This window comes from Mauremys reevesii, linkage group 25 (assembly GCF_016161935.1).
Source record: "Mauremys reevesii isolate NIE-2019 linkage group 25, ASM1616193v1, whole genome shotgun sequence".
NCBI classification, from domain to species: Eukaryota; Metazoa; Chordata; order Testudines; family Geoemydidae; genus Mauremys; species Mauremys reevesii.
Window position 1 is genome coordinate 11,596,231 of NC_052647.1, and position 23,928 is coordinate 11,620,158.

Below are 23,928 nucleotides of genomic sequence, written 5' to 3' on the forward strand. Positions count from 1 at the left end.
GGCGGTGCTAAGCCAGGCAGCGAGGTGGCGGGCACCACACCATCTCTTGAACGGGGCTTGGGTGGGCCGAGTCCGTAAAGCTGTAACAAATTAACACTGGGGACTTTCAGTGGTCGGCAAAGGGGGGGCCGGCTGGCCGTGCTGTCGCACCGCGGGGCTCGCAGCGGATGGTTGCAGGCCATGATTTCCACAGCTGCTCTGTGGAGAAGCATCACCAGCCGGTGGAGAACGCCCCTGGCGGGCATGGGGGTCGTGCCACCAGGATCTGCCTTCTCCAGCCCCTGCAGGCGGGGGTCCTGCGTGCACCGTAGCTCAGAGATCCTGCCGCATGCATCCCAGTGCAGCTCCCCCACACCCCCCAGACTCCATTGGATTGCCCAGCTAGGCCAGCCCCCCCCCCATTCCCCCGCGTCCCGCACCTTTGGGGTGCATGGTGCCACTGGCTTCGCTGCCTGCCCCTGCTGGTCAGTGTGGAAGGTGTCCCCCGGCCGCTGCTCTGGTCCCCACCATCGCGGGGGGCGTGTGGCATAAGGGACATTTCCCCGAGTCTGGGTCAGGTGATTTTGCATTGAACCTAAGAACGTCTGTGCTGGGTCAGACCAATGGGCCCGTCCCAGGGCGGCCTGGCCCTTTAATGGGAAATGGGGCTGGTCAACTGGAAAATGAAGATGGGATTTGGCCAGGCCGCTAGCATCAGCAGGGGGGAAGCTGGGGAGAGGAACCTCAGCAAAGGGCTGGGAGGGAAAACCGCTGAGAACCCCAAGGCCCCTGCAGCAGGCCCAAGGGGCTGGCGGGGGCTGCAGAGGGGGGTTTCCTGCCGAGCTGTCTGAGCCAGAGAGGAGACAACCAGGGAGACTTTAGCTCGGGAGCGGGGTGGGGGAAACGGAGCGACGGCTGGACGAAGGGCTGCGTGAGCTGAGTATGGGGTTTGTGGTAACGACCCCTCCCCGCACTGGAGTGTTAGCCGGGGGGAGAATCTCTGAGGGAAGCTGAGGCTGGGGCTGCTGCTGCGCCTCCCCTGGCTACGAGAGGTAGTGACCCGGTTACAGGGCCCATCTAGCCTGGGACACCCCCTCCCTCAGATCACACCACTGGAAAATCCAGGGGCAGGAAATACGTTTTTCTGCTGCCCAGGAAGGCTGCGCGTCTCGCAGGTCTCTGCCATGTGGGGCTGGGAGGGGGGTGGAGGGAATCCTGTAGCATCACAGCTGCCCTCTCCCAGGTGTGGGCCCTGGGCACCCCCTTAGCATCACAGCTCCTCTCCCAAACAGGGGGTTTAGGGAGGGGGATCCATTTGGCTTCACGGCCCCTTCCCACACACCGAGTACTAGCCACCAGCCAGCCAATTTCAGGGGGCGCTGGACGGGTCTCTCAGAGCGATGCTGAGAGGTACAGAGAGGCACCAGTGTACATGTGCGCACACACACACACACACACACACACACACACACACACACACACACACGTCTCTCACAACGTGAGCCAGACCTCATCCAGGGCACTAACTGCCCCGGTTACGACTCTTTGGAGGTGTGGGGGCAGACGGGAAATCGCTGTGCTCTTGAACGAACTCAAACGGAAAAACGACACCCTATCACCCGTGGGTGAACACTTCACAGCGTGATCACTCCATTGCTCCCCTCCCAGTCCTCATCCTGCCAGGAAACCTGCCCAACACCTGGGAGCTTAAATTCAGACCTTTGCTAGACACTAAACATCAGGGACTGAGCAGAGACCCTGGATTTGTGGCTTATTACAACAATCTGTAACCCACTGAACCAGCGGCTCTCCACCTTTCCAGACGACTGCACCCCTTGCAGGGTCTGATTGGTCTTGCACACCCCGAGTTTCACCTCGCTTAAAAACCACTTGCTTACACAATCAGACATAAAAATACCAGAGTGTCGCAGCCCCCGATTACTGAACAGTTGCTGACTTTCTCATTCTTACCATGTCGTTATAAACGAAACCCATTGGACTATCAATACTGTACTTACATGTCAGTGTATAGTCTATAGAGCAGTAGAAACAAGTCCTTGTGTGTATGAAATGTTCGTGTGTCCCGGCTTGGCTAGTGCTTTTTATGTCGCCTGTTGTAAAACTGGGCAAATCTCTAGATGAATTGATCTGCCCCCTGGCAGACCGGAGGGTACCCCCGGTTGAGAACCACGGCACTACACCCCATAAGCTGGGCCTGGGCCTGGCCGACAGGGGATGGATCACTCACTAATTGCCCTGTTCTGTTCCTTCCCTCTGGGGCACCTGGCATTGGCCACTGTCTGAAGATGGGACGCTGGGCTAGACAGACCATGGGTCTGGCCCAGTCTGGCCGTTCTTATCTTCACAAAACTCCCCCCAGCTCCTTCCCCCCCCCCCCCAGGACCGGAGAGGTGTTAATGGCCACCTCACCTTGCATGATCCCTTGGAATGTGTGTGACCCACTTCTGCTAAGCTGTCCCGCTTGCATTTAGCCCTGATGCTCCGAGCACTTTCCCCAGGCCTGGAGAAGAGCTCGGCGAAGGCTTGTGACTCTCTCCGGAGATATTTCTCTCACCCGCCTTGTGTGTCTGTACAGTAATAGCCTGAGACCAACTCCTCCCACCCCTACGCACACCTTCACCCTGCTGCCACCAGGTGGTGCCCGATTAGACTTTTGCTCCCACCTGCAGAGAAACCTCCCAGTGTGTTTTCATTCAGCAAAGCGGACGCTGGAACCTGGGTCCTTTTCTGCCCATCTGCACTGGGAAGCGGTGAGGCCCGAGCGCATAGGGGCCATGACCCTAATGAACCTGGCCCTGGACTCAGCTTCCCTCTAAGACAAGGAAGCTCTTGTCCAGACCCAGGATCAGCCCCGGAGCTCAATTCCCTGACGCCTGTGACAATGCCACCCCCCTGCGCCTCTTTCCTTGGCAGGGCAGGGAGCCAATGCAAAGCCGCTCAAAGGAAATGCTCCTTCATGCCATCTGCAAGGAGCCTGTGGAACTCCCTCCCACTGGACGGTGTGGGGCCCGAGGACCCAGTGAGAATCCAACAGGGCTTGGAAGTTTGTACTGCTAAGGAGAAGGCCCAGAGGTTTCTGCCAGCAAAGAGATTTGAAAGAGTTAAAAATACCATGTGCTTTGGGGGTTTAAGGCAGGGGTGTGAGGAGGAGACCCTGATGGGGGCAGATTGTCCCATTCCGGCCTGCTTGCGGGGGACACACCTATCTCTGAAGAACCTTGGCCTGCCCCACCTTTCCCTGTGGTTGCTCCCCTTCCCCATGGTGATTGCAATGTCTCGTGGCTGGCATGGGCAGGTTGGCATGTCCCATGCCCCCGTGCCCCTGCCTGCCGATCCTGTTTGCGCCAGCCCCGGCCATTGCGACACCCGCAAAACGAGAGGCGACCGAGCCGATCCCAAACCCTGGGGCAGTGCCGCTGACTGCCAGGCCCTGCCCGTCCCTCCCACCCGCGGCTCAGCAGCTGGATCCGGTCCCTGCCAGGCAGCTGAGAGGGGTTGTGCAAAGCCTTTGAGTCCTTGAGTGTCCTCTAGTCCTATGTAAACAGCTGGGGGAGGGGGGTACTTAGCGCCGATGACCCCCCCCACCGCTCCACCCTGGCCTGGCTGCTGTGCCAGGCTAGACTCCAGCTCCAATCCCTCCCCCCACACCTGGATCACATGCCCGGCTGGGTACACACCTGCCCAAAGTCAGCAGCAAGGTGACTGCCTGCTGGGGCCAGGAGGTACCTTCCCCGGGGCCAGGAGGTGGGAGGGCAGCCGGGGAAACAGGGGTGTTAAATGGGAGGGCAGAATCTGCGGGTGGGGGGAGATACATTGACATTCTGCCCCCCGAGGCTACTGTAGATCCATTACTCACCCCTGCAAGGGATTGTGGGAGCAGGCTCTCCCCCCCCATTCCAAACTTGAGGGGCTCTTATGTCTTAGAGGGCTCACAGGTTTGCCTGGATGTGGGGCATGGCTCCCAGTATTCCAAAGGGAGCACCCCATATTCCCTGGGGGACCCCAAAGTTCGCCACTCCCCTTTTATGCTCTCCCGCTTTGGTGGGATCCCTGCCGAACCTCCCCCCTGCCCCCCACCATTTCCATTCCCAGCAGCGACCTTCCCACTTTTCTCTTAGGGGGCAATGGGGGAACCTGTCAACCTGGGTGGGTTTGGGCTCTCTTCCTCCCCAGGTGGCTGAGATGCAGCACCCTTGTTTGACTGGCATGGATGGCCCAATCCCACCCAATCCCAGAGGCCCCTAACCAAGAGCGAGACCAACATTGTGCCCGGCCCTGCACAGACCCCACTTGAAATCAGGGCCCCATTGTGCCAGGCGCTGCACAGACCTCAACTGAGATCAGGGCCCCCACTGTGCCAGATGCTGCCTAGACCCCCACCGAGATCAGGGCCCCGTCGTGCCGGGTGCTGCCCAGACCCCCACCGAGATCAGGACCCCGTCGTGCCGGGTGATGCACAGGCATTTAGTGAGAACCGGCGCTGCAGAGCTAACAATCCAAACTGACATGGCAGATGACAGTAAATATGGGGAAACTGAGGCCCAGAGCCACGATGTGACATACCCCATGTCACGCAGAACTGGAAATAGAACCCAGGTATCCTGCATCCCAGCTGAGTTCCAAAACCACAGAATGGTCCATCCGCCTTCACCAGGCAGTCCCCCTCCCAGCGCAGCCTTTGCGCTGTGTGCCATCTGTGGGTCAAGTACCCCATACCGCAGTCATCGCCCAACCGCTGAGGCCTCTCCCTGTGCGTGGGGAAGGGGAAGGTGATTGGAAAGCTGCCCCGGGAGTCAGTGATTGTGAATCCCCGCCCCCCAGGCTGAGACCAGACAACTCGGCACATGTAACCCGCACTCAGCCAGGTGAGCTAAGCGGAGACACCGGCCCCCGGGGACCAGCAGCGGCATTTGCAGAGCTGGGCAGCTGCTCAGAGGACTTCCCAGAAGGGTTGAGAACGAAGGGAGCTCCTGGCTACTCCAGACCGACCGCTGCCAGCAGGGGGCGCTGCGGGGAGCGGGGCAGGTGCGCTGGGGGGCCGGTCCCGGCAGGGGGCGCTGCGGGGAGCGGGGCAGGTGCGCTGGGGGCGGTCCCGGCCGGCAGGGGCGCTGCGGGGAGCGGGGCAGGTGCGCTGGGGGCGGTCCCGGCCGGCAGGGGCGCTGCGGGGAGCGGGGCAGGTGCGCTGGGGGGGCGGTCCCGGCCGGCAGGGGGCGCTGCGGGGAGCGGGGCAGGTGCGCTGGCTGGGGCGGTCCCGGCAGGTGCGCTGGCTTGGGGCGGTCCCGGCCGATCCCGGCAGGGGGCGCTGCGGGGAGCGGGGCAGGTGCGCTGGGGGGCCGGTCCCGGCAGGGGGCGCTGCGGGGAGCGGGGCAGGTGCGCTGGGGCCGGTCCCGGCAGGGGCGCTGCGGGGAGCGGGGCAGGTGCGCTGGGGGCGGGGCGGTCCCGGCCGGCAGGGGTGCTGCGGGAGTGGGGCAGGTGCGCTGCGGGGCCGGTCCCGGCCGGCAGGGGCGCTGCGGGGAGCGGGGCAGGTGCGCTGGGGCCGGTCCCGGCCGGCAGGGGTGCTGCGGGGAGCGGGGCAGGTGCGCTGGGGCCGGTCCCGGCCGGCAGGGGCGCTGCGGGGAGCGGGGCAGGTGCGCTGGGGGCGGTCCCGGCCGGCAGGGGCGCTGCGGGGAGCGGGGCAGGTGCGCTGGGGGGGGCGGTCCCGGCCGGCAGGGGGCGCTGGGGGAGCGGGGCAGGTGCGCTCCCACCTTCCCAGGCGCTGGCCCGGGTTAATGGTTAATAGCACCCGTGTGTGCTCAGGGCCGGGGGGCGCCGGGGGCCGCGCTCGCCACGGGCAGCTCCGGGCCTGGGCGGTCCCGGGCTCCGCCGGCCGGAGATTAGCAGAGCGCGTCTCATTGGCTCAGCGGGCGGGATAAATCGCAGGGCCCGCAGGGCCCGGGCACCTTCCTGCTGCAGCCGCCCAGGGGCTGCGCGGCTCGGGCCAGGTGCGCAGCGAGGGGCTGGCACCGGGAAACGGGGACCCCCCCCCCCGGACCCGGAGAAACGTGAGTGAGGGGCGCCGGGTCCAGCTGCGGGGGGGTCAGCCAAGGAGGGAGGGGCCAGGAGTGAATCCCCTCTGCTGGGCAGGCTGACACGTGGAGGGGGGGCTGAGTGAGGTGTAAAGCGGGAGGACGCTGATGGTACCCCGCGGCTGTCCTGATCCGGGAGGCATTTAAGAGAGGGGGGGGCACTTTATGAATATCCCTCGATCTTGGCCCCCCCCCTCCCCCCGCTCAGTGGGCTGGTCCTGTGCAGCTCCCTGCACATCTGCCGCGTGCCTGGGGGCGAGACGCTGTTTGCTCCCCCCCCCCTCGCTGCCCTGTAGCCCCCCAGGAGCTGGCGCCCAGGTGGGTGCAGAGGGGGAGGGGAAAGCCCGCTGCCTCTCCTTGCCCCGAAGTGATTGTTCGCAGGGGGTGGCGGGCACCGTCCTGCCCTGGGACTGCGGTGATCAGCGCTCGCCAGCCGCCCTGACACCACTGGTGATGGGCGCAGGGATTCTGTTCTGCCCCCGCGACGAGGAGCTGGTGTCTGTGCCCCAATCAGGTCCTCTTGCCCTTCTGGTAATTAAAGCTAGAAGGATGCCCCCCTCCCCCCCCCGTGATGCCTGGGGGAGCCCTTCACATTGGTACCAGGCAGGCGCCAGCAGCGGGCGCCCTCGCGTCACAAGCCTCCGTCCTCAGGGTGACCCTGGCAAAGTGGAAAATCAGCTGGGGGAAGGAGGAGTTTGAGAACCTCGGGTTTCTCACGGCACCCACCACGTTTACGCCCCTTAAGCCGCCCCTCCCGGGCTCTGCTCCCCTCTGACCCCAAACCCCTGAGGCTGCCCCCGAAATCTAATCTCCCCTCTCCCGCCCTGGTGTGCGCTGGCGAGGGGCAGCCCCAGGCACTCACCCTGGCCTCTCTTCCTGCCCTAGGTTTCGCTGGAGAGCCCTGGCCTGGCCCTGATGGCGACGGAGACCGTGTCCCTGCCACCCTCTGCCCCAGGGGGGTGCCAGCAGGATGCCCCCGCTGGCCCATGCACGGACAGGGAGGGCATGGATGTCCCCGGGAAGGGGCACAGGCCAGGGGAAGGCGGCGCTGACCCCATCATCACACAAGAGAGGGAACCTGGGGCGCATGAGGCCACTGGCCAGGACGAGGCACCAGTACATGGACAGTCCCCTGCTGCCCCAGGGGAGGGGGGCAGCCAGGCAGATCACCGCGGCACCTGCCCCGCTCCCCCGGCACAGCCAGACCCCGCTGACGCCCCAGGCCAGCCAGCCTGCGGAGGGGAGGGCAGCAATGGTGACGTCCTTGGTGACCCCCCCGGTGCCGCCCCCTCCTCGGAGCCGCCTCAAGCTGCCAACGCTGTCTGCCAAGCGAACCCCAGGGAGCCAAAGCTGAGCGCCGGCTCCGAGCAGGGCTGCCAGGAGAGCGCCGAGGCGGCGGGCACAGAGGCGGGTGGGGAGAAGGTGCCCGGACACAAGTCACTGGCCAGCGGCCCAGGATCGGAGCAGCTGGCGGAGGAGTCTGAAAAGGATCCCCAGCCAGCTGGGGAACCGGGACCCCTGGCACTGGCCAGCGCTGGTGCCCAGGGGGGCCAGGATGCCAGCTGTCCACTCGAGCCGGCTGGCACGCCGGTGCCAGGGGGACCCCTGCTGGCACCAGGGGACCTTGCCCCTTGCAGCCAGCAGGGGGCAGCAAGTGCCAGGCCTGAGGCGGTTGTGCCAAGGTCTCCCGTGGCAACTGGTGACTCCTCTGGGCCTGCCCACCTGGTGTGCGACAGCAGCTGGGAGCCGGGGGGCGGGGAAGGCTGGAGGGAGGGACCAGCTGGCAGCTCAGCAGGTGGAGCCGATGACAACAATAAACCCCGGGGTGAGGTCGGAGCCGGGACTGTGCTGGAATCTGAGCTGAGCGAGGTGCCACCCAGCGCTGCTGGGCCCCGAGAGACCTCGTCCGGGGGAGACGGTGCCAGGGAGCCAGACGGTGCCGCAGCTCCAGCTGGTGCTGCAGTTCCAGCTGGTATCGGGGATCTGACCGGTACCAAAGATCCAGCCGGTCGGTGAGATCGGCTGCCAGTGCGACCAGTGCCGGGGACCCAGCTGGGGCCAAAGATCCAGGAGCTGCCTCGGAGCAGGAGAAATGGGGCATGGAGAATCTCCTCGGCCCTTAAGCCAGGTGGGGAGATAAGCCAGGTGGGGAGATCCGAGAGCACCAGGACCCGGAGGACCCAGGGACCCTGAGGCGGAGAGGGGCAGAGGCGGCGAGGCGGCAGGCCCAGCAAGGCGTGAGCACCCAGGAGGACCGTGACGGGTGCGGGTGGCCAGGGCCAGCAGCAGCGCCCCGCCTTCGCCCAAGGAGCGCCAGTGCAGCGGGCCAGGGCCAGGGAGAGCGGGAGTGAGAGCGGGAGGAGCGGGAGGGAAGCATCTGATGGCCTGGTGCAGCTGGGCCCGCACGGGGGAGGCACCCCCCAGGCTGCAGGAGAAAGAAGATGCCAGCACCAGCCCCCAGCCCCCCTTCCCCCCCCCGAGCGGCGGGTCGCCTGCAGCAGCGCAGCTGAGACCCCCGGCCCCAGGTCCGGGGTTCACCACCGAGGCCAACAGCCGGGCCAAGGTGGTCATCCTGGAGCCCAGCATCCTGCTGCGCCCCAGCCCCGGCCGCCAGCCCCCCCTGGAGCAGAGCCCCTCGACCCAAGGCAGCCCCTTCTTCAGACTGCGCTCCAGGAGCCCCCAGTCCCGGCTGGAGCTCGAGGTGCAGGAGGCCCAGAAGAGGGAAGAGGAGCTGCAGAAGCAGAGGCACTGTCGGCTGGGCCTGAGGCGGCAGGCAGGCGGCAGGAGCGGCCAGCCAGGGCGCAGGCCTGGAAGAAGCAGGTGATGTGGGGATGGGGGTGCAGAGAGGATCTAGGGGTACAGGAGGCAGGGGTCATAGGCAGAACGGAACCAAGATAGTAGATATCTGAATGCTGGCCCAATGCCGCCTACCTGCACATGCAGCCTCATCTGAGGACTGTAGAGAGACAGGGAGACAGGACACACAGATGGGCTTTATCTCCACGGAACCTCTCTGCCTGTCTCCCAGGCCTCCTCACGAGTGCACCCGTCCAGGCGTCCGTCCCCGTGCCTGCCCCCTGCGCATGTGTCGTGCACGTCCGGGCCAGGGTGGAGGAGTCTCTCTGGCTTTGTCGGAGAGAGGAGAGAGGATCCCAGGGGGCCAGGCCCCAGCCAACCCAACCCAGGAGCTGCACCTGCAGGAGCGGTACCTGGACGCGGGTGGAGGCGGCATGGCAGGGCGGGGGGGGCGCGGGCCGACGAGCGCCTAGAAACGAAAGGGGAAAGAGCGGGCGCGGGCCTGGGGCAGGCTGGCGGCGCAGGCAGGGCTCAGAGAGGGCCTGGGAGCAGGGCTCGGGCTGGGAGGCCTGGCCGGCCTGCGAGCTGAGTGATCAGTGTTTCACCAGTGAGCTGAGTGATCAGTGTTTCACCCAGACACATCAACCCTCACACACACACACTGCCACACAGTGCTGGGTGCTGCATGCCCTCCCCCTTGAGACTGGGGCCCCCCCCTGTCCCCTTGCTGACCAGATCTGGCCACATTGTGCCAGACCAGGCCCACACACACACACACACCCCCTCCGGCCCCATCCCCCCCCCACTGTGCAGGACTGCCCTAACTAATGAGCCAGTCCCTGCCCCACAGGGCTCAGTCTAAAGAGACACAGGGAGGGAGGGGAAACCGAGGCCCAGAGGGCAGAAGTGGGTCATTGGCAGAGCCGGGAACAGAACCCAGATATCCTGAATGCTGGCCCAATGCCCTAGCCTACCTGCATGCAGCCTCCTCTCGCCCCTGGGGCAGGGTGAATCCCCCAACCCGGGTGCTGGGGTGGATGGTGTGAGGTGGGGGACAGGGAAACTGAGGCTGAGTCTCAGGGGGGCAGGCAGTGTTATTGGGGGGGAGACGTATTAGGGTACAGAATCCGGGGGGCGGGAGCCTGGCAAAGCCCCCACAAGGAGGCAATGGGAGCCCGCGGAGCCTGACCCACTGTCCTCCCTCTCGTTGCAGAGAGACTGTCCTGCGGGAAGCTCGATGTGACCTGGCCTCCCCCAGCCGTGTCGGAGAGCCCCCAAGAGAATGGGCTGGACCAGGTAACTGCCCCTCTGTCCCCCCAGGGCACTGCGCCAGGCGGTGACCCCTGGGGGCCGTGCTCTGCCACCAACAGGCATCAACACCCATGAACACACGTGTGAAGGTGGCAACATGGGGAAGTGCCCACAGAGGCGCACACGGCACGGAACCTGCCTGGCCACAGACACATGCTCCAACACGCAGTTACACGCAAGAGCCCAGAGCCGTTGCTACTCCTTGAGGAGCCCTGGTGGGGGGCGGGGGGACATTCAGTCGAAGTGTCCTGACTCCTGCAAGCTGCGTGCATGCAGCCACACACGGGCTGACATACGGTAACAGCCGTGAGCCCCTCGTGCACGCTCAACTGCACACTTGAATACAACGTGCAGCGGGGGCATTCGTGCATCCACAACCACGGAGCCCTGCAGACGTACACACATGAATCCACCCGGGAGCGCTGCGCCCATACATAGAACACAGAGACGCACAAACCCACACGGACTCACACACACACGAGCCTGCACCTGCTCCTCCTCACACGGACGCCTGCCCACGTTCACGCAATATTCGCAACAGACATGCCTGGGGGCACACACAACCGTCGTCCCCTGGTGCCCGGGTCCCTTTCATCCTCTAGTGGCTGGTTCAGAAACTACAGCAGCCTGGGTCCCCCAGCAGCCCCTTGCGGTGGAAGGTCAAGGGTTCGATCCCCGCCACGGGTATGCAATCCTTGTTTGTTCCAGAGCTGCCCCTGCAGTGGGAGCATGGACACGTGGCCTGCCTTGCTTCAGGGACAGGCCTCTCCCCTTTTGCCATGTATTTGCTAGATCTCTGTCTTTGTTGTCCTCAGTGGCTTACGCTGTCCCATCTCCGCCACAGGTGGAGAAAAGCCCCCGGAGCCTTCGCCAGAAAAGTGCCTTAATCCAGCACTGGGAGTCAGGAGCTGTCAGCAACCAGGAGAGCCGGGAGTAGGGAGCAGCGCTGAGGAGGGAAGGGAGAGAAAATGGGGGGGGACACATCCCAGCATCTCGCATCCTGCTCCAGAACCTACCCCCCACTTGATCCTTCCAGGATCCCACTACTGGAACCACCGTGTGCCCTTCCCACCTACCTGATTGGACAAAGCTTTAATGCATGTGACCACCCAGGCTGCTTTGATTGGGTGATGAACTACTTCGCTTCACCTCCTCCCACCCCAGCTTTCTCCATGGACCAATCAGGAGAGACCTAGGTGAAACACATTGTAGTTGATTATTTGTTAGAGCAAGCCAAATCCCAAATTAAAGGGATTTTGGATCCATGGAAGGATGAGGCCTTTAATACTCTGGACTAGGCACTGATCTGAGCTATCCCAGTGTGACTCCAGAATCACTCAAAGGAGGCAGTGTAAAGGCAATCAGAACCTGGTTCTCTATTGAACGTAAAACGTGTGGATCAGAATCTCCATCACTTTGAACTCTGGGCTGGGTGGGATTACTATTAGTGTGGCCTTGATTTCCTACATGTCCTTGTCCAAGTCACTTCACCACTCTGTGCCTCAGTTTCTCTATCTTTTTAAATAGTGGGATGATAATGCGTCCCGCGGCAGAAATCATGAACATTTGGCCAAAGCACTAGTACAACTTTGATCCCAAACGTAGTAAGCCTCAAATGGTCTCCTCCCCAGAAGCAGTCGCTTCTGAAACAAGCCGATAGAGTAGATTGTGCACAGGCATGAAATCATCTTGGGAAGAAGCTACAGGGCGTTTTAAGCGAAAAGGGTTTAAGAAAAAGAATCAATAAATGAAAACAAAAGCACCAAGCGACTTGACTTATTGCTGCCACGATTCAAAGTGGAGTAACACAAAGGTGGTCAAGATTGCGCGGTCACAGCAGGGCCACCCTGTCGGCTTCATCAACAGTAATCAGATTAATTAGGTTTTATGTAACGACACTGCCTGAGCCAGCTCAGTGATTTCCATGGGCGTTTTGCCTGAGTGAGGACAGACCGGATCAAGGGGGAGGGGCTGGCTGGGTAGATGGTAGGAAGAGCTGGGAGGCCCCATGGCAGAGGTTACTCTGGGAATTCACCACTGCAGAGGCCTGGAGAGCAGCCCTGTGCTGCTATAAAATAGAGCCGCTCCCAGCTGCTCTAAGTGACGCAGACGTCAGGCACCTGCAGCCACCTGGGATCTGACGGGCTTAAAGGCCCAGCCACGCCCCAGTTCGGTCAAGCCCAGGGATGTGCAGAGTTGGCAGCCTCCCCAGCGTGAGCAGCTATCACAGCAGGGTGTCATAGTCCCCCATCCGCTGTGGCTCCAGCTGGCAGGCGAGTGGCATCAGCCTGGCCACACCTCAGCCCCTGAGCTGGAGTGCGTGGGCCCGTTTTCAGTGGTTACAGTTCCCATCCCTTTGTACATTTCACTGAGGATGGTGTATGGAGCTGGGGGGAAAAATACACACACACCCCCTGGCCTCTGTCCGTAGGCAAATCCCTGCCTCCCTCCCGGCCTCAGTTTCCCTAGTCTGACAAAGAGGGATGACCATTCCGCCCCGCCCCACCCCGCCCCGGGGAGTGAACCAGCGCATGGCCGTAACCCCCGTTCAGGCGTCAAAGTGCAGCTGAGGTTCTGATTACTCAATAACCACTAATAACGAGGGGAACAGCCTTGGACCCAGCTCCCTGCTGGGTGTAAATTGGCCTGGCTGCCCTGGAGCGATGCGGAGGGTTTACGCCAGCGGGGCCGGCATGCACAGAGTGAAAGCAACCGGCCGAGCTCCCCTGCAGCAATTCAAGGGAGCGGCACAGAGATCAAGGTGATATGACAGCTGGCTGGGTTTTGATCACCTTGGGTGTTCACAGGGGTCGGATCCTCCCCTCCCTTGCAGAGGTGTAAAGCAGCGACCCCATCAGCGGCTGCGGAAGCTCGTGTCAGTGGGAGCCGTGTTCGGCCACGGGATCAATCTCATGCATCTGGAGAAGTGGGGTTTTTACCCATGAAAGCTTATGCCCAAATCTGTTAGTCTTTAAGGTGCCACCGGACTCCTCGTTGTTTTTATGGGATCAGTTTGGCATTCACTTGCGGGCTCCCCTGGGCTGACCCCACCTTGCCGCCTGGGCAAACACACTGGCGGGATGCAGACCCAGCCGGTGCCATGTGGTGTCACCATGGGGGGGGTGCATCTGGCTTCCCCACAGGTGCACACGGGACTGGAGGCAGGCGCCGGGCAGAGGGACCAGGGCTTCGCTCCACAGAGGAATGGAGAAAGCAGCCCGACGTGCCGGATCTACTCACAGATAAGCCGCAGCTGTTTAGCTGGGAGGTCTCAAGCCACGTCTCCAAGGCCGGCTTATACACAGGGCAGCTGTCAGCAAAGGATGGGCCCGTGTGGGCCTGTGGCCAGCGTGCTGGCTGGCACCGAGCCAGCCCAGCCCCAGATAAGTCCCTGGCCCTGAGGCTGAGCTGGCATCTCTGGCGTGTCCCTGACTCTGTCGTGCAGGGCTAAAAGCCACAGGCCACGGCTGAAGCTTGTTCTCCTCACTGAAAGTGGTGCTAGGCTTGGGGGGCACCTGGTGGGGCTCCTTTTGGGAGCAAAGCCCCCCTGTAGCTTCGGGCAAGCCGCACACAGCCCTGACTTGTGGCTCGCCAGCTCTGGGTCATGCAAGCTCCTTCCAGAGCAGAGCTGGAGGGTGAAATCCCAGCCAATGGGCTGGGGCAGGGTGCAGAGACGGGGGCAGGAAATCAGTGTGAAATTCAGGGAGTGCACGGCGTGGGAGGCTTCTTTGGCTTCAAACTGGGGGCCCATTCGACTGAAAAAATTGCCCATGTACAGCCGCCTTCTGGGACGCTATGGAGGAGCAAATGGTCAGGGCCCATCTAGACCGTGGTAATGGCACCAGGCTCTGACTAAGATCAGCTCCCCACTGTGCCATAAGAACATGAGAACGGCCGTACCAGGTCAGACCAAAGGTCCATCCAGCCCAGTATCTGTCTGCTGACAGCGGCCAATGCCAGGTGCCCCAGAGGGAGTGAACCTAACAGGCAATGATCAAGTGATCTCTCTCCTGCCATCCATCTCCATCCTCTGCCGAACAGAGGCTAGGGACACCATTCTTACCCATCCTGGCTAATAGCCATTTATGGACTTAGCCACCATGAATTTATCCAGTTCCCTTTTAAACATTGTTATAGTCCTAACCTTCACCACCTCCTCAGGCAGGGTGTTCCACAGACAGGCCAGGCCAACCGAGATCAGGACCACACTGTGCCAGGCACCGCTCAGATCCTGACTAGCGCTGCCCAGACCCTGTCTGAGATCAGGGCCCCGTCGCGCCGGGCGCTGCCCAGACTCCAGCCGAGATCAGGGCCCCGTCGTGCCGGGCGCTGCCCAGACCCCACCTGAGATCAGGGCCCAGTCGCGCCGGGCGCTGCCCAGACACCACCTAAGATTGGGGCCCCCGTCGCGCCGGGCGCTGCACTGACCAGACCGAGATCAGAGCCCAGTCATGCCAGGCGCTGCCCAGACCCCACCTGAGATCAGAGCCCAGTCGTGCCAGGCGCTGCCCAGACCCCACCTGAGATCAGGGCCCCGTCGGGCCGGGCACTGCCCGGCCCCGGCCCGAGATCAGGGCGAGGGAAGTGAGAGGCCTGGCACTAGCGCCTGGACCCTGGGCTGGAGCGGGGTGAGCTCACACAGCGCGGGGGGGCTGGGAGCTGGGTGCTCCAGCCCTGCGGGGGCCGTGCCCATGGGCGGCTGGGGCCGGGGCTGCGCAGCTAATGTTGAACGGGCTCTTTGTTTCTTTTCCTCTCTAGATAAAAAAGTCTGGGAAGAAAAGGTGCTGGGCAAGTGGGATGGAAACAGCCGCTAATCTGCCAGGGTGGGGGCAGGGAGCTGAATTCTGCGCCAGAGCCAAGGGTCTAACCACTAGCGCCTGCTTCCTCCCTGCGATGGGGAGAGAACCCAGGAGTCCCGACTCCCAGCTCCCCCTGCTCTCACCACTAGACCCCACTGCCCTCCCCGGGGGAAGCCCAAACTGAAGCAGTGGCTGCCTCTGGGAGCTGGGACTTTGGCCTCATAACATTTCCCACATGAAACAGGATGGGAGCCAGGACTCTCTCTTCCCAGCTTAGGAGGGAGGTGTCTAGTGGTGGTTAGAGGGGGGGGGGGGGGGGAGGCAGGACGCCTGGGTGCTCTCCCCAGCTTGGGGAGGGGAATGGTGTCTAGTGGTTAGAACCAGGGGTGGGGGCTGGGAGCCAGGACTCCTGGGTTCTCTCCCCAGCTTGGGGAGGGGAATGGTGTCTAGTGGTTAGAGCCAGGGGGTGGGGGCTGGGAGCCAGGACTCCTGGGTTCTTTCCCAGCTCGGGGGGGGGGGGAGTGGTGTCTAGTGGTTAGAGCAAGGAGCGCCTGCCAACTAGCACTATGGACCCCAATCGCGGGGGCCTGTCCTGAGACCCCCCAAACTCATTTCACACCAAGCCTCTGGTCCCTCCTGACTTGGGGCCTGATTGGAGCCAGTGGCCCCTAGAGGAGACAGGCCCCATACCCCCCCCCCCCGCACCCCATGTGCCCCTCTAAGTGGGTTAGAGACGTGACTGCCCAATGGACAATAGACCTACCCCACCCTGTGCCTGCGCCCTGCTCTGGGGGGGAGCCAGGGGCCCTGCTGAGGCACCCAACAGCCCTGGGGTTGCTGCTGGAGCCCAGGGAGTGCCAGGAATCAACGCCAGGCAGAAGCGACTCACGCTCTGTGACTCACATGGGCTGAGTGGGACACGCCTGGCAGCCCCAGGCGGGGACCAAACCTCAGCACTGACCCTTGGCAACCACAGCATCTCCCCACAGCGGTGGGGCTCGCTCCGCCCGCCGGGTATTTCCACCAGGCCAACGGGGAATTTCCTCCCCAGTTTGCACCGGGCCCCGGGCCCCGAATCGTCTCCCAAGCAGCCAGATCCTCACCTGCTGTAAAGCAAACCAGCTCCACTGAGCCCCACCAGCTGGGGAGGGTCCCATTGACTCCAGTGGAATCCTGGCTCCCAGCCCCCCCCCCCACTCTAACCACTAGACCCCGCTCCCCTCTCTGAGCCAGGGAGAGAACCCAGGAGTCCTGCTCCCTCCCGCCCGCTCTAACCACTAGAGCCCACTCCCTTCCCTGAGCCAGGGAGAGAACCCAGGAGTCCTGCTCCCACCCCCTCCACCCCACTCTAACCACTAGAGACCACCCCCCTCCCTGAACCAGAGAGAGAACCCAGGAGTCCTGCTTCCACACACACACACCCGCTCTAATCACTAGACCCCACTCCCCTCCCTGAGCCAGGGAGAGAACCCAGGAGTCCTGCTCCCCCACCCCGCTCTAACCACTAGAGCCCACTCCCTTCCCTGAGCCAGGGAGAGAACCCAGGAGTTCTGGCTCCCAGCCCCCACCCTTCCCCCTGCTATAACCAAGCTTCTCCAGTCCCCTCTCCGTGGCGTGTTCTCCCGGCTGCTCTGGGCGCCTGGTGTCCTTCACCTTGCACTCCCCCCAGCTCTGGATCGCACCCTCCCACGCCCGGGGGACAGGGAATGACGCTTACACGGGGGAGCGCCCGATCTTGTTTCCCAGTCGCCTTGGGATAGTTACTGCGGGCGGGGAGGAGGCCGGGTGATAACACTTTGCCCTGCAGTAACATCTTGGATGGACTTGGCCCAAAGGGCTCAGTTCCTGGGGCCCTTCCTGGGGAACTCAGGAGGTGTTTGCCTCTGGCTACACAGGGGAAACTGAGGCACCGAGCGCGCCTCACCCCAGGACACAGCGTGTCCGTGGAGTGCGGAATAAACCCCCCGAGTCCTGCAGTAACCACTAGACCCCATTCCCCTCCCACAGCCAGGGACAGATCCCAGGAGTCCAGGGTCCCTACCCTGCCCCTGCTTTAACGCCTATATCTCATTGCCTAGGGGAGGAGCAGCATGAGATACAAGTTAAATCCCAAAGTGAACCCTGGATTCAAAGACCCCCAAAGTGAGAATTCCCTGTTCTAAACACTGAGCTCAGAGAAGGGGTGGGAGAGGGGTCTAGTGGTGAGAATGGGGTACAGGGAATCAGGACTCCTGGGTTCTATCCTCCTCTCCAGCAGGGGCATTGGGGTCTAGGGGGAGACCAGAGGGCGCGATCTGAGTCATCTGAGGTTTGCCCCCCGGTAGCTGAGACATCTCTGCAATCTAATCACTGCCTGGTTTCACCCTCTGTTCTCACACCCTGGGCGTGGGCGCTGTGTGGGGACAGGCACACGCCACCAATTAACACCTCGTAAATCCTGGTGCCCTTCCCAAGTGCCAGCGCCTGGCTCTGCGGCCTGCCCCCACTCCCCTCTCACACCCAGCCTGTTCTGCAGTCCCTGCGTGTATCGAGTTGGGCAGGTCTCAGCCCAATTCCTACAGAGGCTGCTGTGCCTCCAACGTGTGCCACAATGGCACCAAGCCTGTGGGGGCACCTGGGCTGGAGAGACCCCACCCTGGACCCCCAACTTCTAACTGGCTGCCTGGCTATTCCTCGCTCCTTGCTGCCCCTGTGTGGTGTGTGCGGGGGCTGCAGGCTCTGCCAGGTTCCCCAATGGACTGAGCGATGCAGAACATGGGGTATGAAATCGAGGTGGGCACTAGAGACCCTGAGGTAGCTGGAGGGGTGGCTTGGCACAGGGCTGCCACACACGGTCAGGGGGGTGACAGCCTCTGCCAGGACCCTGAGGCATCATCTGTCTCACTTCCTCCATCACGGCCAGGCTGGCTCTGGACACAGCGTCGCCCTTTTTAGGGGGGGTGTTGGTCAGCAGCTGTGTCCTGGTCACAATGAGACCACCGCATAAAGCCAGTCCACTGGGTCACAAAGTCATCATGCTGGCGGGGGACGGGGGGGAAGAACCCTGGAGTCCTGGCTCCCAGCCTCCCCCTGCTCTGACCACTAGACCCTGCTCCTCTCCCAGAGCCAGGGAGAGAACCCAGGAGTCCTGGCTCCCAGCCCCCTCTGCTCTAACCACTAGACCCCACTCCCCTCCCAGCACCGGGGAGAGAACCCAGGAGTCCTGGCTCCCAGCCCCTCCCCCAACCACTGGACCCCACTCCCCTCGCAGATCTGGTGAGAGAACCCAGGAGTCCTGGCTTTTAACGCCCCCCCCCGCAACACACACACACCCCGCTCTAACCACTAGACCCCGCCTGATCCCATGACTCCCACAGGCTCCACCTCCTGAGGGGAGGGGCAGGGTATCACTTCCGGGTCGCGGGGCAGGGAAGGGGAGGGGCTGGGTTGGAGCGAGAAGATGCTGCTGAGAATAGCAGTGAGTGGGGGGGGGCTGGTTTGGCGGGGGCACGTGGGGGCTGGGAGCCCGGACGCCTGGGTTCTCTCCTGGCTCTGGGAGGGGAGTGGGGCCTGGTGGGTCAGAGCAGGGGGGGGCTGGGAGCCAGGACTCCTGGGTTCTCTGCCCAGCTCAGGGAGGGGAGTGGGAGCTGGTGGTTGGAGCAGAGGGGGCTGGGAGCCCGGACTCCTGGGTTCTCTGCCCAGCTCGGGGAGGGCAGTGGGGGCTGGTGGGTTAGAGCAGCGGGGCTGGGAGCCAGGACTCCTGGGTTCTCTGCCCAGCTCAGGGAGGGCAGTGGGGGCTGGTGGTTAGAGCAGGGGGGCTGGGAGCCAGGACTCCTGGGTTCTCTGCCCAGCTCAGGGAGGGGAGTGGGAGCTGGTGGTTGGAGCAGAGGGGGCTGGGAGCCCGGACTTGGTTGGAGCAGGGGGGGCTGGGAGCCAGGACTCCTGGGTTCTCTGCCCAGCTCTGGGAGGGGAGTGGGGGCTGGTGGGTTAGAGCAGGGGGGCTGGGAGCCAGGACTCCTGGGTTCTCTCCCAGCTCGGGGGGGGGAGTGGGGGCGGGGGGGGTTAGAGCAGGGGGGGGGGGAGCCCGGGCTCGTGGGTTCTCTGCCCAGCTCGGGGAGGGCAGTGGGGGCTGGTGGGTTAGAGCAGGAAGTGAGGATTCCATTGGTGTTGCTGGGCTCAGCTCCCTCCCTGGTGTAGGGGTGCCGGGGGCAGGCCCCTGTTTGGAAAGGACGGGGGGGTCCCTGCCTTGGGCTCCGGTGGCAGCAGGGCAGGGGGGTGCTGCAGTGTGGAGCGGGGGCTGGGCACAGAGCAGGTTGGGGGGGAGGGGGCAGGAGTGCTAGGAAGTGACTATCCCCGAGCTGGGGGCAGCTGTTCATTCTCCCTTCACCGGCCGGGTCTCTGTCCCCAGCGCGCCCTCCGGCCTGGCTGCCAGGCAGTGGCCGCGACCCGGAGCCTCCACCGCACGCCTGTGAGCTGCATCCCGCTCATCCCCATCGTGGTGGAGCAGACGGTGAGCCGGTGCCCCTCAGTCCCGACCCACAGCCCCCTGCTAGCCCTGCCCTGCCTGTGCCCCTCAGTCCCAACCCACAGCCTCCTGCTAGCCCAGCCAGTGCCCCTCAGTCCGAACCTGCAGCCCCCTGCTAGCCCAGCCCTGCCAGTGCCCCTCAGTCCCAACCCACAGCACCCAGCCAGCCCAGCCTGGCCGGTGCCCCTCAGTCCCAACCCGCACCCCCCGGCCAGCCCTGCCAGTGCCCCTCAGTCCCAACCCGCAGCCCCCTGCCAGCCCAGCCCTGGGCCTCTCTGGGCAGAGCCTGGTCAGGTGTTGGCTTTTGGGCTGAGCTGTTAACGTTGTCTAGCAGCTGAACTGAGCCCTACCAAACTCATTTCACTTGTGAGCTGCGAAACCAGGGCTCCCACGTACGATCATGAATCCTGCTCCCATCCCAGGTGCCCCTGTGCTCCCCCCCCCCCGCACTCCCTCCCTGCCCCGTGAGGGGTGCTGGCCGTGGGCTGAGCTCCCGGTGTGTGTTGCAGGGCCGCGGCGAGAGAGCCTACGACATTTACTCCCGGCTGCTGCGGGAGAGGATCGTGTGCGTCATGGGGCCGGTGAGTGTCCGTGGCAGCTCCTGGCCCAGCCCCCTTGGGCTTGCGCAGCCCCCACCCGACAGGAGATAAAGCGGGGGGGCCCCCTGTTTCTAACGGGGGCGTGGGGTCAGCCACTCTAGTGCCCTGCAGGGCCAGAGCCCCACACATACACTGGACCAGGGGCCAGCAAACCCTCTTGCTGTGCTGTCAGACCAGTGGGCCTTTCTACCCCCTGTATCCACCCCCCCCCCCCAAATAATGGACTGGGCCAGACCAATGGGCATCGGAGGAGGCGTTCCACCCCACATGGTGGGGAGGAGTGGTTTGAGCTAGCAGAATTCCTTCCTGACCCCTGACAGCCATGCTCCCTAAAGCAGGAGGCTGCCTCCCTCGATCTTCCCGCTCTGAGCCACGAGAGTTAATGGTCGTGAAATGATTCGGCCTTGGGGGGGAAAAAACTCAAACTGCCCCAGCCGCTGCATTTGCCTCTCCAAGCCCCTGCAGCAGGGAGTTCCCCAGGTCGCTGCCACATCTCTCTCCACCCTCTGCAGATCGACGACGGGGTGGCCAGTCTGGTCATTGCGCAGCTGCTCTTCCTGCAGTCAGAGAGCAACAAGAAGCCGATCCACATGTACATCAACAGCCCCGGTGAGTGGGAGCCCGGCCGCGAGCGCCACCCTGAGAGCAGCCGGCCATTCCCCGAAGTGCCCCCTGCTGGCCGAGCCTGGGACTGGAGCAGCCGGGAGCGCCACAGCCAGTGCTGGGGCCTTGCTCCCTCCAGCCACCCCCGGGCTGGGTGACCCGGAGAGATCCTCGCCGTCATTCTCCGGTTCTCCCTCCAGGTGGCGCCGTGACCTCGGGGCTGGCCATCTACGACACCATGCAGTACATCCTGAACCCCATCTGCACCTGGTGCGTGGGGCAGGCGGCCAGCATGGGGTCGCTGCTCCTGGCGGCCGGCTCCCAGGGCATGCGGCACTCCCTGCCCAACTCCCGCATCATGATCCACCAGCCTTCGGGAGGGGCGCGGGTGAGTCCGGGCTCCGATCTGCCCCCTGGCGGGAGGGGGGGCCCTGGGGCGGGGGCTCCTTTGGGGTCAGGATCAGTCTCCGTGCTGCCGGGGCCCGCCCCAGGAGGCACTGAGCAGCCACGTTGCTGCGAACGAGGCTGAGGAATGATTGGACCACGGGGGCGGGTTCCCCTCTGGCTGCTGGTCTTGGGGGTCCCTCTGGGTTAGGGGGAACCTTTGACCCTAAGGTCGCCGTCCCCGAGTGGACAGAGCCCCCCGATCGTTCCCAGCCAATGCCTGGGACGAGTTTGGCGCAGCTGTGCTCTGCCCCTGCTGCAGTTGGACTAGTCGGGGTGGGGGCTCCGTGAAGCCAGGCTGCACCTCACGGTGCCTCCCCGCAGGGGCAAGCCACGGACATCGCCATCCAAGCCGAGGAGATCCTGACGCTGAAGAAGCAGATCAATGCGCTGTACGCCAAGCACACCAAGCAGCCCCTGGAGGTGATCGGTGAGTGCCCCCGAAATCTCCCCGTGGGGTCTCCAATGGAGAGAGGCTGATGGGGGAGGGGAAGGCGGGGACAGCTGTACTGGGCTTCCCAAAACGTCTCTGTTCTGTGGGTGAAATGGGAGGGAGTGGGGCCCCCCTGTCACCCACGGGCCTGGATCCAGACCCCGCCCCCCTCCCCCTGTGTGGAGAGGTCAAAGTTCAGACCCTGAAGGCAGGGCGATCAGCTCTCATGCTTCAGGGCATCGGCCACTTGCTACTGCAGGGGTCAGGAAGGAATGGATGCCGTAGGCCGGGCTGATGGGGTGAAATATCTCAAGCAGTGCAGGGGGTTGTTAACTCCAGAGCCCCAGAGGCACCAATGGGGCTAGACCCCTCTGCTCTTCAGCTCCAGCTGTGGGAACTCCCGGGGGCTCTCCAATGGCTGCTGCAGTGTTATGGCTCTTCTCCCCCCTCTCTCTTTGGGTCAGCCACTAGAGGGTGATGTGCCCTGGGCCAGGGTCTCGAGGCTCCCCCCCACCCCCAGCCCAGGGCACCCCTCACCTTCCCCGTGCTCTCGTCCTGCAGAGTCCGCCATGGAGAGAGATCGCTACATGAGCCCCATGGAAGCCCAGGAGTTCGGGATCCTGGACAAGGTGCTGGTCCACCCCCCTCACGACGGGGAGGACGAGCCGGAGCTGGTCCAGAAAGAGCCTTCCCCACCTTCCTCCTCTTCCTCGGCTGAGCCCTGAGAGCCCTCTGGGCTTGGATGGGAACCAACAGAGGCGGCTGGGGATTGTTCCAGCCAGGAGGGAGGAAGCTGGGACGCACCAACCCCTCGAAGCAGAGGGGTGGGGGTGGCAGGGCCCCATGCTGGGATCCCCTCCCCCCCCGCTTGCTACATGGATGCAAGAGGAAATCACCCCCATACACCACACTGGGCATCCCCGTCTGCTGCCCCACCAGCAGCTGGCGAGATTTGTTGGGCCGAGCTGGGGTGTGTCTGGCAGGGGCCGATTATTTTGGTATCTTTGGGTCACAAGAACACGCCCCCTTCCTGGTGTAGAGTCGTTAGCTGAATGATTGTTACTTAATTAAACTCTCCAAGCTGTTCGCACTCTGTTTTGGGTCCTTTCCCCTGTAACGGCAGCAGGTGAAGAGGCGTGAGACAAATATTTCTTAAGATGGGGGGGGGGTGTCTTTATGCTCCCCATGTCTGGTCCCCTTGTGTCTCTTGGAGCAGCCTGAGGGCGGCTCTAACTTGAGCTCTGATTCCCACCGACCCGCAGGGAGCAGAGAATAGCCCAGTGCTGTGTGCTTCTCCCCCCTCCCCCCAGCAGCTGGGACAATCCCTGCTCAGGACTGATTCTCAGCAGGTCTTGGCTGACCAGCGTGGGTGTTTTTTTGCATAGGACTGTTTGTGGAAAGACCCCAAGCAGGGTTTGCAGCAGTCACCTCTGGGGTGGAGCGCAGCAGCAATTTAACAGTGCACAGCAAGGCCGCACAAGGGTCTGGGTCACTCTGGACTGAAATGCGGCCACCTCTGGGGTGGGGCAGGGCAGGTCCATGATCGCTCTTGTAGAAGGGTGACATCATGCATTGGCCTGGGTCGTGCTCTGCCCTGGGGAGGGGTGGGACAGGGCCGGGGTCTGAGTCTTCTAAAGCAAGCCCAGGTGGAGCACAGGGAACGTCTGACCTGGAGCGATGGGGCATTGGCCTGGGAGGAGGGGGAGAGGGGAGCAAGCGGGTCCCGTCCTGCGTGGTCGTCTAGGCCAAGGGGTAAAGACGAGCCCGTGGGGCTGACTGCAGGGTGGATTCTAGGGAAGGCAGCAGGAAGTTGCATAAAGGGGGGTTTGGTGTGGACTCCGGTGCAGATTGAATGGGCTCTTCTGCGGGCACAGGGGGCCGGGCCTCAGTTTTCCCTCCTGGGTGTAGCACAGTGCCCCCTAGTGCCATCCTAGGGCTTTGGGATCAGCACTGACTGAGGGGTTCCCCTGGCCCTCTAGGCCAGTGGGGCACCACGGCGCCCACTGGGGCATTTCGGTGCGCCCGCCTGGTGCCCAGCAGGGGAGACAAGCCGCAGCCCCGCGCCTGACGGGGACAGAACTCCGGGGCTGCGGGCGCCAGTGTTCTCTGGCCTCGTGGCTTCTCTCTGGATTCATCTATTATGTTACATTAAATGTGATGGGTTTTGTATTATTTAATGGACAAATACAAAATAAGCCTTGAAAAATTGTTGGTGCCCGCCACACTCTTCCGAAAACCTGAATGTGCTACTGGCCACAAAAAGGTTGGGGACCACTGCTCTAGGCTGAGCCCCTGCCCCGGCGGGGCCAGAGCTCCCCCGTGTCCTGCTGCTCCCGGCCCCTGAGTGCCCAGTGGAGCCAGAGCTCCCCACCCC

General features: G+C 63.4%; 2 protein-coding genes and 1 long non-coding RNA gene across 3 annotated transcripts; all 3 read left to right on the forward strand.

Moving 5' to 3' along the window:
• Window positions 1-5,913: 5,913 nt before the first annotated feature.
• Window positions 5,914-8,094, forward strand: LOC120391214 (collagen alpha-1(I) chain-like). The gene is made up of 2 exons (XM_039514686.1): window positions 5,914-6,041; window positions 6,951-8,094. The coding sequence occupies exon 2, from the start codon at window positions 6,981-6,983 to the stop codon at window positions 8,079-8,081; it is 1,101 nt and encodes a 366-aa protein (XP_039370620.1). The 5' UTR covers window positions 5,914-6,041; window positions 6,951-6,980; the 3' UTR covers window positions 8,082-8,094.
• Window positions 8,095-10,050: 1,956 nt separating this feature from the next.
• Window positions 10,051-12,294, forward strand: LOC120391147. The gene is made up of 2 exons (XR_005591231.1): window positions 10,051-10,157; window positions 11,017-12,294. It is a non-coding gene; the product is annotated as an uncharacterized LOC120391147 (long non-coding RNA).
• Window positions 12,295-18,312: 6,018 nt separating this feature from the next.
• On the forward strand, window positions 18,313-22,644 carry LOC120391103 (caseinolytic mitochondrial matrix peptidase proteolytic subunit). Its single transcript, XM_039514445.1, has 7 exons — window positions 18,313-18,428; window positions 19,359-19,460; window positions 19,985-20,056; window positions 20,587-20,683; window positions 20,878-21,065; window positions 21,446-21,551; window positions 22,116-22,644. The coding sequence occupies exons 1-7, from the start codon at window positions 18,411-18,413 to the stop codon at window positions 22,277-22,279; spliced, it is 747 nt and encodes a 248-aa protein (XP_039370379.1). The 5' UTR covers window positions 18,313-18,410; the 3' UTR covers window positions 22,280-22,644.
• The last annotated feature ends 1,284 nt before the right edge of the window (window positions 22,645-23,928 follow it).

Bases quoted from the DNA above. Each gene is read 5' to 3' on its own strand.
- LOC120391214 (XM_039514686.1), top strand. From the start codon at position 6,981: ATGGCGACGGAGACCGTGTCCCTGCCACCCTCTGCCCCAGGGGGGTGC.
- LOC120391103 (XM_039514445.1), top strand. The intron at 19,461-19,984 runs GTGAGCCGGTGC...TGTGTGTTGCAG, and splicing joins CCATCGTGGTGGAGCAGACG to GGCCGCGGCGAGAGAGCCTA. The intron at 21,552-22,115 runs GTGAGTGCCCCC...CTCGTCCTGCAG, and splicing joins GCAGCCCCTGGAGGTGATCG to AGTCCGCCATGGAGAGAGAT.